The sequence below is a fragment of the Lynx canadensis genome, chromosome B1 (assembly GCF_007474595.2).
Source record: "Lynx canadensis isolate LIC74 chromosome B1, mLynCan4.pri.v2, whole genome shotgun sequence".
Lineage (NCBI taxonomy): Eukaryota > Metazoa > Chordata > Mammalia > Carnivora > Felidae > Lynx > Lynx canadensis.
The window spans coordinates 205,408,951-205,423,950 of record NC_044306.2 but is presented as its reverse complement, the minus strand read 5'-3'; the positions used below and the strand labels follow the sequence as shown (position 1 = coordinate 205,423,950).

The following is a 15,000-nucleotide window of genomic DNA, read 5'->3' as shown; positions in this document are numbered from 1 at the left end:
CTGAGACTTCTCTCTTTGTCTCTCAGTCCATGTATATAGCCAGAGGTTTGTCAACTTTGTTGGTCTTGTCAAAGAGGCAGCTTTTGGTTTCATGGATTTTCCCTGTTGTTTTTCCATTGTCTGTTTTGTTTATGTACGCTCTCACCTTTATTATTTCCTTCCTTCTGATGGCTTTGGGTGTAGTCTGCTCTTCTCCTCCTAGTCCATTAGGTAGTAAACTTCGGTTCCTGATTTGAAATCTTCTCTGTTTTAAGTGTGTTTGTAGCTGTACATCTCCCCTAACTTCAGCATCACCTCCACTGTCTTCCCTAAGTTTTGTTTTGTTGTGTTTTCATCTTCACTTGTTCCTAAGTATTTTCTAATTTTCTTGTGATTTCTTCTTTGATCAATTGATTTAAGAGTGTTATTACTTAATTTCCACAAATTTGTGAATGTTCCCGTTTTCCTTCTTATGGACTCCTAACTCCATCCTGTTGCAGTCACAGAAGACACATCTTTTTTTTTTTTTTTTTTTCCAACGTTTTTTTTTTTTTTTGGGGACAGAGAGAGACAGAGCATGAACGGGGGAGGGGCAGAGAGAGAGGGAGACACAGAATCGGAAACAGGCTCCAGGCTCCGAGCCATCAGCCCAGAGCCTGACGCGGGGCTCGAACTCACGGACCGCGAGATCGTGACCTGGCTGAAGTCGGACGCTTAACCGACTGCGCCACCCAGGCGCCCCGAAGACACATCTTTTAAAACCTACTGAGATTCACCACGCACTCTGACACACAGTCTGTCCTGGAAGACGGCCGTGTGCGTGTGAGGAGAACATGTGCGCTCGTGGCTGGGCGGGCTCTGTGTGTCTGTTGCGTCTGGCTGGCGGCTTGGGTTGCGTCCTCTTTCCCGGACTCCTCTTCGGTCTGTTGTTTATCCACCAGTGACAGTGGGGGGTTCAGGTCACCACCACTGCCGGACTGTCTATTTCTCCCTCCGTTCCGTCAGTTTTCGCTCCATATATTTTGATGGTCTGTCGTTAGGTGTGTACGTGTTTGTAATCGTTATGTTTTCTTGTGTCGGGATTTCATCAACATGCACCGTCCTTTGTCTCTTGTAACCATTTTGAATTTAAGTCTGTTTTGTCTGGTATTTCCCTGCTCTCCTTCGGTGACCATTTGCCTGGACTGTGTTTTCCTTTCTTTTACTTTCAACCTGTTTGTGCCGTTGGATCTCAAGTGAGTCTCCTGTAGACAACCTGTGTTTGGATCTTGTGTTTTTATCCATTCTTCCAGTCTCTGTCTTTTAACCGGAGATTTTAACCCACTTACATTTAAGTAATTACGGATAAGGAGGAGGTCCTACCTAGTTCTCTGAGCAACTTTAAAGTCGTTTTTTTAAAGTCTGTGTCTACCGTATCTGCTGTCACACCTTTATCAAGAGGCAGTTCTCGTTGATTTACTTTTTTCCTTTGAATGGGCCATGCTTTCCTGCATCTTTGTATGCCTTGGGATTTTTAGTTGAACACTGGACATTTGCATCTGATAATGTGGTAACTCTGAAATCAGATCTCCCCCTTCGCCAAGATTTACGTTTTTACTTGGATTGCTGTAGGCCGTCTCTGTGCTGAGGACCAGCCTGAGGGTAACTTGAGGTCTTCCTGGGTCTTTTTGAGACTTTCCCTGGACATGCAGGGTAACTTCCTAATTTCCCTTATACGTGCATTTGCTTTTGAATGTACTTACCTTTAATATTTAGCTCCCCAAACAGGAAAAAGTGAAAAATAAAAGGGGACTTGGGAGACATGGGTGCTCACCTTTTACATCCCCTGAAAGTTCCTCGGCTGGACGGGAGGGTCTTGCGACACGGGGGGTAGGGGGCGGGGGCGTCAACAGTGGTCCCCGCCTCTGTGTCTGCCTCTCTGTTATTAGAAGCAGCTGTCAGCCATCAGAGAACAAGTCCCCAGTATTTCAAGGACACGGTCTGTTTGCCCGTCTCAGTTGGGGGTGGGTATAGGTAGCTGCTACTGTGCTAAGAGCTGAAAATGGCCACAATTAGCCACAGTTTCCCATCCCAGCCTTCTCCCCTGCAGCCTGTGCCACGCTGCCATCCTCCCTTGTCTCGTGGTGCCTGTGCCCCGGGCAGGACAACACTAGTCCTTTGACGCGAGGGCACGAGGTCCAGGGCACGTGTCCTCCGGACGGCACCGCGCCCACGCGGCCTCAGAGGGGCGGGAGATACTTCTGTGGGGAAGCATCGGGGAGGCCCCTTCAGCGCTGTTCCCTTGGGATCCCACGTCTTGTTAATTTGAGGACGCACAAAAGCCTTCATCCTTCAAGGGGGTGTTGAGCTCCCAACTCTGGGGTTCCTCTTTCGTGTTTCTCTCAACAGGCTGCAAGTATTATTTGACTGCCTTCTGACTCCCTTTGCTGCTGTTCAGAAGTTTCTGTCATTTCTACCAGATGCTTCTTTCCAGGTGCACCGTCCTCTCGTGCTGGGCCTGCATCTGGGGCTCAGCGGTTTCGTGTGACACGAACTTGGGCTGCTTTCGTTTGTCCCTTTGGGGATATATTGTGCTTTCTGGCTCTGAAGACACTTTTTTAGTGACTTCTGAAACTTTTGCCTGACTTTCTCTTTGACCACGATCTCTTCTCCAGAATCCCTGTTACATCCTTCAGAGCGTCTCATGTAAAACATTTAGAGCCTCTCGTTGTATCTTCCGTATCTTTTTGCAATTTTCCGTCTCTTTGACTGTGTGCTGCACGCTGGGTGACGTCTGGGGCCGCACCCCCAGCTCGCGAGATCTTTCGTGCCTGGAGTAGCTCTTGCACCTGTGTCCCGCGCTGGGCTTTTTTCCAGATGGATGTTTGTGCCTAATCATCCCTCGCTGGTGGGTCATTTCTCTTGGCCGTTTCTGGCACTTTCATGATCTAGGACCTTGGGCGAATGGGCCCCTTGGGGCCTTTTTTCTGTTTTCAATAGTGAAAAGTGTTGCCCTCACGGCTTGATTTGATTTGTGGGAGGCCTGAGACCCTCCGGGGAGCTGGGAAGCTTCCTGCAGAGAGATCTGCTTCTGTGCTCCCTCATGCGGAGGGAGGAGGGACGCGCTGAACTTGAGGGCCCGCTCTGCACTTCCGTTCTGCACTTCCGGGGCGGCCGGCTGTCTCCTGACTCTGCCCCGGGCCCTGCCTTTCCCAGCTCTTCACGCCCTCCCTTGGCCAGCTCCTCTTGGTCCCAGGACCAGTTCGATTGTTTCGATTGTTTGATTGTTTCGTTTGCTTCTTTGTGGCAGCGGGAGGAGGGAGGGGGAGCCGTGTCTCAGATGGAGGTCACGGGGGATTCAGGGTGCGGCCAGGGTGCAGTAGTATGTGTGGGAGGACAACCCCCCCCCCCCCCCGCCCCGGAGTGTCTGGGCAGACACGGAGCTGAGTTGGACTTCAGTTCTCAGCCCACCCTCTCTGCGGGAAGACCCCTCCTGGCCCTTCTCAGGGCCTTACCCTCTTGAGTGCTCAGCCCCAGCCCCATCGCCGGCCTGTGGTTGCCGAGCACAGTGGACCGTTCTCGTGGTCCTCCCCTCTCCTGGACGTGCGGGCTCTGCGCCCTGACTCCCCGGGGCCCCGCGCCAGCCGTCCCCTGGGAGCCCAGAGTGCACGCTTCCGGCCACCTCATCTTCCGGCACGAGACAGCAGTGCAGACGCCACAGGAGCCTCAGCAGAGGACCCTCCCTCCCTCGGCCCCTCCCCTCCCTGGGCTGACCCAGCAGGACCACGGGCCACGAAGGGGTCCACGTGGACAGTCCCGGGAGCACCATTAGGTGCTGTCTGCTGAGCATCTGCTGCCTTTACATCAAAATGAACCTGGACTTCATCCCCCTCTTACCACTTTGACCACGTCCCTGCGGCCCCGGCCTCGCTCTCCTCAGGGTTAGTGCGGCGGTCTCTCACTCTTCCTTATCCTGCCCCTGCCCCTACGCGCTGCTCTCGGAACAACCGGACGACCCCACGCAACGTACGCCGATGAGCTATTTTCTGCTCAGAGCCCTCCCGCGATGGATGCTCCCTCCTCTCTTCACCTCACGAGGAGCAGAAGTCACCCGCTGCCCGGCCGACCGGGCCCTCCTGCGGGACTGCCACTCCCCGTGCGGGCCACACATGCCTCCCGGCTGCCTCCCCGACACAGCAGGGCCGTGGCCTGTAGTCCCTGCTCGGGACACCGCGAGCCTTCCTCCTGCGTCAGGGCTCTGCTCAGAGGGGGGCTCGTGAGTGAGGGCGCCTCTGAACACCTTCCTGGAAGGGCACCCCACCACCAGCAGCAGTGTTCTTTCTGGGCCACGGCCTCCTTGCACAGGCACCTTCTAACGTAGGATTTATTTACCGGCTTATTTTCCGTCATCTGCCCGCCTCGAGTCCCCGGGGTGGCTGTCCGCGGTGTGCCGGCAGGGGGCTTCTGCAGAGGCTTCTCCATGCTGACTTGTGCGCGAGAATCTGGAGCATCTCGGGGCAGCAGATGTTCGGACCCCAAAGAACGACACGCATCACCCCAGGGGCCCCGGCCAGCCCCCCGCCCCAGGGCGCCACGGGGAACTCTAGCAGCGTCTGCCCCCCTTTAGTGTCCCGGCGGGGCCTTCCGCCTCCTGCAAATGGCACGTGGCTTTGTCATTTAGCTGCAGCGTTCAGTCCACCGTTGCAGGCTTAAGTCTGTAATCGTGCGAGGTGCTCGGGTCTACGGTATACTTTTGAGTTTTGAGTGCGGGTCTGGAGAACACGGTCAGCATGCTTAATCACGTCCCGTTCATGATAATCCCATCAACGGCTTTGTGGTTCTGATTTTGTAGTTTGCGGTTTCCTCTGATTTAGGGGTCATGCTGGTTTTTCTCAGGTGATTGGTGAGTTTTGACTGTGAGTTCATGTTACTGTGGGAATTCTCTGAGTCCTGAGTCCACAGTGAGGCGTCCAGGGAAGATTTATGCTGCCGCCTTCCGAGTGCCCCAGGGTGTCCCCAAGGCCAGGACTCTTGAAGCAAAACTTGTGATTGTGGGTTTTTCAGATTTCCACTGAAATCTCAGACCTCATGCCGGTGTGAGTTTGGGCTTATATTTAGGAATTGTCAGAGGTAACTTTTTTCTTCTCCGTCAGCAGTCAAGTGCAAAGGAGGCTGTGCCCTCGTGAGGTTGCCTGTTTGCTCGTGCCTGCTCTGGGCAGGTGACCGGGAGAGCCTCCGACGCCCCGGCCTAAAGGGGCAGAGGGCCAGCCGCGTTGTCCCAGGTGCGGCCTGGCTCCTGCCACTCCTTACCTCAGCCTCCGAGAGACCCCCTGCTTTCCACCACCTCGTCAGCCCGTTATGCACACGTGTCGCCTACATCTAAGAGGTGTCCCATTTGCTCTAGTATTTTTAGGTGCTCAGTATCGGGACTCTTGTCAAACAGACAAAGTGAATTGAGTTCTTCGTTCATCCAGCAGGTATTGGCCATCTGTGCTGTGTGCCCGAGCTGTGCGGGCTGCCACCGTGGGCCTGCCCTCTACCGCAGCCTATTTCAGGGAGCCCTAGTGCCAGCTCCTGCCCAAGGGCAGACGCTCGGCTGAGACGCAGGGAGCCGAGCACGTGAGCGGCTCCGGCGCAGCCCCCAGAAGGTCGGACCTCCTTGCGCGGTCCAGGTCCTTCCCGGGCTCTCGGTGGGGCGCGCAGGCTGGTACCCCACCCCTGGAAAGCGCTGGATCATGAAGTATCTCGGTTGTGCCCCAAGATCACGTGTCCAGAGGTCCACGGAGAACGTCTGCTGAGAACATTTCACAGGCAAGTCTCCCCTCTTAGCGGATGCCCCCAGTCTATTCAGCAGGACACTGAGGCATCAGCAAGCGTCTGAGGTATTGGCTGAGAATCTACACCCCGCTGGGGGAGAAATGGGTCACGGGCAACTGCTTTCACTGCTTCCTCCCCTAGGTCAAGGGTCAAGGTGACCGTTTGGATCTAAATCTGTTCTGGAGAGAAGGATGGGTCCAAGGAGGGAAGCAACAGTAGAGGGTGGAGGAGTCTGGGGTCAAGCTCACAGACAGGGGTGTCAGGGAGTAGAGGACAGCCATCAGAGAGAAGGGGACGGGGCATTGCCGGCCGGGGGGGGGGAGGGGCTGGGGGGGCCATCAGACCTCCTGTCAGTTAAAGGGCAAGGACAGAGAGCATGGAGCATGGACCCCGGGTGCCACAGCACGGTAGACATGGAGCCCACGCCAGCAGCGGAGGGGGTCTCCCATGCGGAAGGAACGCTGGGAACAGGAAACGGGGAGAATCCTTTCTAGGCATGTGGCTACACAGGGCACACAGGAGCAGGAGGTCTCAGTGAGGAAGTGGAGGCCACGAGAAACACCCTCGGGATGGGAGAGAGACCTCGGCTACCAAGCGTGACCGAGTAGGGGACAAGAGGAGAGTGTTTACAGGGTTGGCACCGAGTGAGTGCAAGGCTGGGTGTGGTGTCCCACACTAGGTACTTCTATGGGGTGTGGGTGGCTCGTCAGCGGGAGGTCTGGGCATGTGGGGGTCCAAGACTGCCACTGAGACAGAGTGGACAGGGGAGGTGGCCGACAGCCAGAAGGTGTGATCTTGATAAAATGGAGAGACAGAGGTGAGAAGGGTTTCTACATGGAAGTGTAGTGACCAAGAACTGGCAGGAGCATTGAGGGGGCAGTGGACAAGAGTGGGGAGGTGGGAGGAGGGGAGGGAGGTGGACGGGAGGGGGGAGGGGGGAGGAGGGGGGAGGGCGATGGACAGACAGGATGGTGGGAAGGGAGGGGGAGGAGGGGGGTGTGGGCAGGAGGTAGGAGGAAGGGAGGGAGAGTGATGGATAGACAGGAGGGGGGAAGAAGAGAGGAGGTGGGTGGTTATTGGATCCGATTCCGCCTGTGTCCAAGCAAGAGGAAAAATGTTCCGGTCCCAAGGAATGGAGAGCCGGCCTTCCCCATCTCCTGGCTGTTCCTTGAGGGACTAGCCCAGCCCCAGGGCTCAGGGACCCACCGAGGATCCATGCCAGTAGGATGAGGTTGGGACGTGCGACCTCAGTCAAGGGTTCAGGAGGGTGCCCAGTGAGCCCTGAGGGCATCTCCGGGAGGCCATGGGCCTTGGTGGTGAGTGTCCGGGGCAGGGACAAGCTGCCGGCAGGGGCACACAGTGCTGCCCTTGTGAAGTCTCGGGGAGTGGGGGGGCCCTACTCTGGGGGCGGGAGCATGGCCCGTACCTGCTCACGGTGCCCTTCCCAGGGCCCTTCCCGGAAATGTGAGACGAGGGCCCCTGCGGTCATGAAACAGTCTTTATTCAAGTGCAGGGAGATCGGTCATACGACAACGCCAAGGTGAGGGGTCAGCGCCTGCTCTCCTTTATGCACCTGACCTGCGTGGCCTGCCGAGGCAGCCTGGCTGAGAGGGGCAGGCAGGGGTGTGGGCGCCTGGGAGGGCAGGTCCGAGGTATGTCATGCACGTGTGGCTTGGGGCTCTGGGCCTGGGGTGCGTGGCTCTCCTGCAGGTGGCCCAGCGGGCACCATGTACAAGTCGTCTGCGAGCAAGATGGCCTTGAACTATGGTGAACAGGGCAGGACACGGTTTACAGCAGAGACTCACCCACGAGAGGGGACCTCAGGACCGGGCGCCCGAGAGGAAAGCTTGCGGAAAGGAGGCGCCTCTCCCGCAGTCCTGCTCCAGCAGCCCGAGGCACGTGTGTCAGCGGTGGAGCTCAGAGGGGTGGTGGACGAAGCCCCGCCTGGCCCGCTGCACAACCAGGCTGGGCCACCACGTGGGGTCGAGGGGCCCGGGGCTCTGGTCTCAGACGCAGTTGTCGGGGACACACTCCGCCTCCTCCTCCAGCTCGGGGCAGGGCGTCCCGTGGTTGGCAGGCTGCACGCGGACGTAGCGAGTCCTGCTCTTGGCCCCCAGCTTCCCGCAGGGACCCCCACACAGCCCCCAGGACGACCACAAGGAGACTTCGCAGTCCAGCGGCGTTTCTGGACCTGGACCGAGCACAGGAGAGGCCGTGAGCATGCGTGCGAGGTGCCTTGTGGCAGAAGGGGACCCCTGGGCGTGTGCTCGGTGCACAAGACCAGCTCCCACCTTCAGAGTCGTGAGGGGTGCTCGATTTTATCGACGTGGTTTAGAGCAGGTTACAAACCCACCGATCGCACCACCCAGGGAAAACCACTAAGATGCCTCGAGGGAGCATTTCTGCGTCCACTGTCCGGGACTCTGGGAGGCCAACTCTGGCCCCTGGGGGCAGGGGGGACCCCGTGTTGAGAGATGTTCTGAAGGCAGCACAGGCTGGCCGGGGTCTCCGCTGCCCGCGGTGCTGGCTTTCAGAAGGCGACCACGGTGGGGGCTCCCCTTCACCACCCACACCATCCCCTTCGCCAGGGAGGGCGCAGAGAGATCCATTTAGTGGAATGTCCTGCCCTGTCAGCTGTGACATGGGCCACACACAGGCACACCACTGACAGGGGTCTCGGTCACGAGTGTCCAAGGCTTTCCCTTGCAAATGTTGTGCAAGTGTTAAATCTTCAGTCTAGAGTTTGAATCAACTAAGTCCCAAATCTCTCAGAACCCCCACTGTCCTGCACCAAATGCGCAGAACCCCCAGAACCCCATCTGTCATCTTGTACTGAATGCTCTGACCCCCTGTAATCTCGTACTGGACACTCTGAGCCCCCAGAACCACGTCATCTTGTGCTCGATGCACGGAACCCCTGGGACCCACGTCGTCCTACACTGAGTGCTCAAACCCTGGTGTTTGAGTTTGCTCACAGACAGTGGCTCATATGACTCAGAATGGGGCACCCTAAGCCCATCTGAGCAGTGACCTGGTCTGACTCCACCCCCTGCACCCCTGTGCACCCCATGGGTGGCCTGGCCCCACCTGGCTAAGGGCACATCACCCCCAGGAGCCCGGCTTCCAATTCAGCACCTTTCTCCATCCTGCCGCCTCATCTCAAGTTGGGACTTCCGGGGTGTGTCCTGTGCGCTGGGCACACAGCGGGGCCTAGTCCCTGGATTACCGGCCCTGAGGGGTTGCGTGCGGGTGACCGGCGTGGCCTTGGGAAGTAGCTCGTGTTGAGGTGTTGTCGCTGCCGAGTCACAGATGGTGACTCTTGGGCAGTTTCTAGCCCCTTAGGACCCTTTGCTGTTTGTACCCGGTGGCCACTCGCCATTAAGGGTTATTCTGCAGCTGAGACCTAAGGGCCTCACGCATGGGGCTCCATATTGGCGGCTGCCTGGTCACGGTCCCTGCGTGACCCGCACACCTGAATGGTGCTTCCGCCCTGTGCAGCCAGTGGGACGTCAGGGCCCCCCCGGAGTCGGAGCACTCGCACCCGGGATCACGGGCGTGCCGGCCGGGCACCTGCAGGCTCACCTGAGAGGCTGTCCGTGATCTCATTGCCCCCGCCCAGCGGGCCTGGGGGGGGCAGCACGAAGGTCCTGGGGTTCTGCCGGAGTCGCACCAGGGTCACTCTGGCGATGGGGGGCAGGGACTTCAGCCGGGGGTAGTAGAAGGAGTTTGCCGGGTGGCTGGGAGAGGAGGAGGTTATCTGTGGGGAGAGCAGGGGTCTCAGCACAGGAGAACCCGCAGCACACGCTTGCAGTGGGCGGGCCCAGGCTCTGGAGCTTCGGGTGGGGCGGGGTCAGGAAACCCCGCCCCCTCCGAAGGCCGCTAGCTCCTGGGGGCGGGGCGCGTGGCCTCAGGCTGCGTAGGCTCCGAGGGGTGGCGCAGGCTGCGTGGACCGGGGGCGGGGCACAGGCTCTGGGGGTGCGAGGCCGCAGGCTGTGTGGAGGGGGGGAGGGGGGTGGGAGGCCGTAGGCTGGGAATCAACCAGGAAGGGTTGGGCCCTCCTCCCCGACCTGCGGGCCCCCTGCAGACGGGCCGTCTTCTAGTGGGGGTGGGGGGGGTGTCCAGGGCCAGCAGGGCTCTCGTCCCGTCCCTCACCTCCTCACCTCCGTCACCGTGTCCTGCGGGATGGTGGCGAAGTTGGGGGAGGAGAAGGTGAAGCCGCTGTCCGTGCCAGCGTCGTAGGGGTACAGGTCGACCTCGACCTGCTCCCTCCAGCGGTCCCCGTCACACAGGTCCAGACTGTCCACGCCCACGAACCAGTCGGGGCTGGGCACGATTCGGACCACGAAGGAAACCTGCAGGGGCGGGGTGGGGGGGGGCGGGGCGGGCGCTCAGCGAGCCCCCACCGCCACGAAGGACACCCTGGGGGGCGGGGCGGGCGCTCAGCGAGCCCCCCCCCCCCCTTCCCCGCGGCCGCCGGCTCACCAGCGAGTGCCTGGCGTGGGCCTCCAGCTCGGCGGACGTGTGCCCGGTGCCGCTGGGCACGGCGGGCGCCGAGAACACCTCGTGCACGCTCTGCAGCTTCTCTCCCGCCGCCTCCAGCTCCCGCATCAGCGCCCAGGCCTCGCCCCGCTCGGCGAAGTCCCTCAGCCCGTCGCTCACGTACTGGTTCTTTCTCCACATGCTGTAGTCCGAGCTGTGCGCCGCCCCTGCGCGTGCGGCCGGCGGGGTGAGCCGACGCCGGGCCACCGGGGCACCGCGCAGGGGCCACTCCGGCCGCCCCCCCTGCCGCCCCCCCTGGGCCCCGCCGTCCAGCAGTCGGCCCGGCGCTGAAGGCAATGGGATGGGAGCGTCCCCCCCCCCCCCAGCTGCGAAGTGTGGTGTAGCTGTCGTGTGACCGGCCCCTCCAGGAGGGGGGCCGCTGCTGGACAGGCAGGAACGGGCGGCGGGGGCTGCGCTTACCCAGCAGGGACGACCACTGTGCGGGGGGCCGGAACAGGGGGTACTGCTTGGGGAAGGCCGTCTGGCTCCACTTGCCCGTGAAGGTGAGGCTGTACTTGGCCAGCGGTCGGGCTGTGCAGACAGACTCCGCCCCCAGCGGCTGGCTCGCCGCGGACCCCAGTGTGGCCAGGAGGAGAGCCCAGAGGGCCCTGCCCCAGGTGGTGGCCTGACTTGGGGCTCCCATGACCTAGGAGCGGAGGGAGAACCCGGCACGCCGGTCCCGCTGGTCCCGGGAGCAGGGACCTCCGGAGTGCAGCGCCCCCCCCCCCCCCCAGTATCCCTGCCCGCTGCCCCACCCCGGGCTCGGCTCGGGCTCAGGCTCAGACCCCATCCCCGAAAGCAGCTGTGTCCGGTTACAGGCGGATTCCGGGCGCCCCTACGGGAGGCCGGGCGCCTGGCAGGTTTGGAGCCCGGGCTGGGTTGCGCCAGCAGCCCGCTCTGCAGCCGCGGGGATCCCCGAGCGCCACTCCTCAGGGCTGCCGTCAGAGGGAGTCCCGGGAGCCGGGAGGGGAAACTTTGGGCTCGCTGCGCCCAGAACTGTATACAGCAAACTCACGCCTCCGTCTTGGGGTGCTGCTAGCCGCTGCACCCGGGGAGGAGCCCGGAGGCCCGGCGTCTCCGGATGGGGACAGAGGCGCACGCACACGCAGTACTCACCCAGCAGGCGCGGCCGGAGGGCGGGTGGCGGGGGTGCGGGCAGCGGATGGTCGCGGCAGGAGCTGCAGTTGACACGCAGGACAGCGCCCGGCTGGCCAGTGAGGCCCGGGCCCTGCACCGCAGCCGCGGAGCCGCGGAGAGATCTGCCGCGGAGAGGGGAGAGGGGAGAGGGGGCGCCTCGACCTCGGCCCGCCCTCGCTCTGAGGCTGAGCAGATGCTTCTCTGGCGCTGAGGTCACTCTCCTCCCGCGGGCGCCTGCCACTTGCCGCACCCCTTTCTTTGTCTTTCCCTCCCGCCTCCCCGCCCTCCTCTCCTCTCCCTCCCGCTCCCCCTTCCCAACAAACCCTTCTTAGTGTCTCCCTGGAGGTGGAGGTGGGGGGGCGGGGGTGGCCAGCGTGTTACACCCTCAGGGCAGGGTGGGGACCTGAGGGGCCGCATTCCTGGCCCCACATTAGTCCACGTGCCTGCGGAGAGGGGCTGGAGAAGTGGGGGCTCCCAGCTCGGGGATCCCTGGCCTTGGGGCCCTGCGTTTTGGTGAACACAGCCCGTCAGAGTACACGGCCGCTGTCCACACCGCTGGCGGGGGGCCTCCTGATGCCCTCCCTCCAGAGGGGAGTCAACCCCGTGGGAACGGTGGTCCCACTTCCAGAAAGGCTGGCTGGGGCAGGGAGGCGGCCCACGGGGGTGCCTGGCTAACAGACTCTGAAGGTGGTCACTGCCCACTGTCAGGAAAGTAGAGCCCTCGTCAGGTGCCTGGGAGCAGAAGGGGAGCCAGCATTGTGGGGACGCCCAGGGGGCGTCTGAGCTCCAACAGAAAGCTTTTTGGAACCTTGTTAATATTTCACACATGTGGGGAGGGATGGAATAAATAGTATCAACCAGAATAGAATGCAAACAAAAACGAATGACCTAACCTGTATTTCAAGTAAACAACACAGCCACAGAGAGGCAGCCCGATGCCCACGGAAAATGGAGGTCCTCAGGCCAAAGACAGATTCTAATTCTGGTTTTCAAACTGTTTGGTCTCGGGACCCCCTCCGCCCTTAAAAATGCTGAGAACCCAGAGAGCTGCCCTCTGCGTGGGTTGTATCTGTCCGTGCTGTCCGTGCTTACCACATTTGAACTCATCCAAAAGGCTCACAATCTGCATTAATTCGAGTACAGGTGAAATACATTAACGTAAACGGCATGATGTTTCCTGGAAGACAACTCTACTTTCCAGAAGGAGAACCTGCTTGAGAACAGCAGCCCGGTTCTCCGTTGGCACAGACCCTCCTGCGCCTGGCTCTCCTGCAGAACAGCTGGCCTGCTGCCCGTGTCCCCGCTCCGCCGACCGGACGCGCGGTGTTGGGTGGCTCTGTGCAGAGCCCGGCTGGGCGAGGACAGGCCCTGCAGCCTCGGGAGGGTCCTGCACCTGTGGGACGGAACCGAACCCCAGGTCGGGTTGAGAAGCAGCGGCCTGTTCCAGGAGAGGAAGCCACAGACAGCGCAGGGTCGCGTCTCTCCTGCTGTGGTTTGCTCACGCGCTGTCCAGCGGTGGCGGTGGCCTCGGGCTTGCCCTCCTGTCCCAGCACCCCCGCGCCACGTGGAAGGCCTCTGCGACCCAGGGATCCCCCCGCCCCACCCCGGGGATGTGCAGCGGGGAGACCCGACCCGAGGGCTCCGGGGCCCCGGCTGGCTCGCTGGGAGGGCCTCCCTCCCTCTGCAGTGGCCTGCCTCCCAAGAGCACGATGGGACACGTGGGAAGGGGCATAGAAGAAGGCTGAGGATAGATGACCTGCGGCCCCTTGGCCTCCGTGGGGCCTGGGGGGGAGCCCGGCCTGTAGGGAGCAGCTGCAGGGCCCTCTGCTGCCAGACTCTTCCTCTGAAAACCGGGCACCCTGTGTCCCTCTTCTCCGGAGACGCCCCTACAGACCCCTCGACGGATACCCCCGCTGAGGCAGCCCCACCCCACCCTTACCAAGGAAGAGTCATCTATTCACGAGAGCGCTGGCAGGGCACCTCCACCGTCACAGTGCTGGGGGCACAGAAACGACTCTGATGACGAAGCCCAACTCCCCAAGGATGCGGGGGCGGGGCAGACAGGAGGTCTCTGTAGATCAGATTCTGTTACTAGGTGAGGGACTGGTTAATTGGTTGACACTAATGCAGGGTCCTTCCCGGTCAGTCGCTCCTTAGCTGGTTCAGGGCAGTGGGGCTCAGGACTAGGGCTATTGGTCAGGTCTCCACACTCTGACCCTCCCTGTCTGCACTCCCCCCCTTCTTGTCTGCACCCCTCCCCTCCCTGTCGGCACCCCCCACCCTCCTTGTCTGCACCCCTCCCCTCCCTGTCTGCACCCCTCCCCTCCTTGCCTGCACCTCCCACCCTCCTTGTCTGCACCCCTCTCCCTCCTTGTCTGCACCCCTCCCCTCCCTGTCTGCACCTTCCCTTCTCTGTCTGCACCCCTCCCCTCCTTGTCTGCACCTCCCACCCTCCTTGTCTGCACCCCTCACCCTCCTTGTCTGCACCCCTCCCCTCCTTGTCTGCACCCTTCCCCTCCCTGTCGGCACCCCTCTCCTCCTTGTCTGCACCCCCATCCTCCCTGTCTCCACCCCTCCCCTCCCTGTCTGCACACCTCCCCCTCCTTGTTTGCAACCCCCCTCCTTGTTTGCATCTCCCACCCTCCTTGTCTGCACCCCTCCCCTCTGTGTCTGCACCCCCCTCCCCTCCCTGTCTACACCTTCCCTTCTCTGTCTGCACCCCTCCCCTCCTTGTCTGCACCCCTCCCCCTCCCTGTCTACACCTTCCCTTCTCTGTCTGCACCCCTCCCCTCCTTGTCTGCACCCCTCCCCTCCCTGTCTGCACCTTCCCTTCCCGTCTGCACCCCCCACCCTCCTTGTCTGCACCCCTCCCCTCCTTGTCTGCATCCCTCCTCCTCCTTGTCTGTACCCCTCCTCCTCCTTGTCTGCACCCCTCCCCCTCTTTGTCTGCACACCCAATCCTCCTTGTCTGCACTCCCCTCCTTATCTGCACCCCTCCCCTCCCTGTCTGCACCCCTCCCCTCCCTGTCTGCACCCCTCCCCTCCTTGTCTGCACCACCCTTCCCCTCCTTGTCTGCACCCCCCACCCTCCTTGTCTGCACCGCTCCCCTCCCTGTCTGCACCCCTCCCCTCCATGTCTGCACCCCTCCCCTCCGTGTCTGCACCCCTCCCTTCCGTATCTGCACCCTTCCCCTCCCTGTCTGCACCCCTCCCCTCCTTGTCTGCACCTCCCACCCTCCTTGTCTGCACCCCTCTCCCTCCTTGTCTGCACCCCTCCCCTCCCTGTCTGCACCCCCCACCCTCCTTGTCTGCACCCCTCCCCTCCTTGTCTGCACCCTTCCCCTCCCTGTCTGCACCCCTCCCCTCCTTGTGTGCACCCCTCCCCCTCCTTGTCTGCACCCCCACCCTCCCTGTCTCCACACCCCCCTCCCTGTCTGCACACCTCCTCCTCCTTGTTTGCACCCCCCCTCCTTGTTTGCATCTCCCACCCTCCTTGTCTGCACCCCTCTCCCTCCTTGTCTGCACCGCTCCCCTCCCTGTCTGCACCCC

General features: G+C 61.3%; 1 protein-coding gene across 1 annotated transcript; it reads right to left on the bottom strand.

Annotated features, from left to right (window-relative positions):
• Window positions 1-7,255: 7,255 nt before the first annotated feature.
• SPON2 (spondin 2) lies at window positions 7,256-11,009 on the bottom strand. Its single transcript, XM_032593051.1, has 5 exons — window positions 10,735-11,009; window positions 10,258-10,481; window positions 9,936-10,127; window positions 9,358-9,532; window positions 7,256-7,966 (listed from the first exon to the last, which is right to left on the bottom strand). The coding sequence occupies exons 1-5, from the start codon at window positions 10,955-10,957 to the stop codon at window positions 7,782-7,784; spliced, it is 999 nt and encodes a 332-aa protein (XP_032448942.1). The 5' UTR covers window positions 10,958-11,009; the 3' UTR covers window positions 7,256-7,781.
• Window positions 11,010-15,000: the final 3,991 nt, after the last annotated feature.

Excerpts from the sequence above, each read along its gene's own strand:
- SPON2 (XM_032593051.1), bottom strand. The coding sequence starts at position 10,957 with ATGGGAGCCCCAAGTCAGGCCACCACCTGGGGCAGGGCCCTCTGGGCT. Across the intron at positions 10,482-10,734 it reads ACAGTGGTCGTCCCTGCTGG|GGGCGGCGCACAGCTCGGAC; the intron begins GTAAGCGCAGCC and ends CCGCACGCGCAG. Across the intron at positions 9,533-9,935 it reads CGCAGGACACGGTGACGGAG|ATAACCTCCTCCTCTCCCAG; the intron begins GTGAGGAGGTGA and ends CTCTCCCCACAG.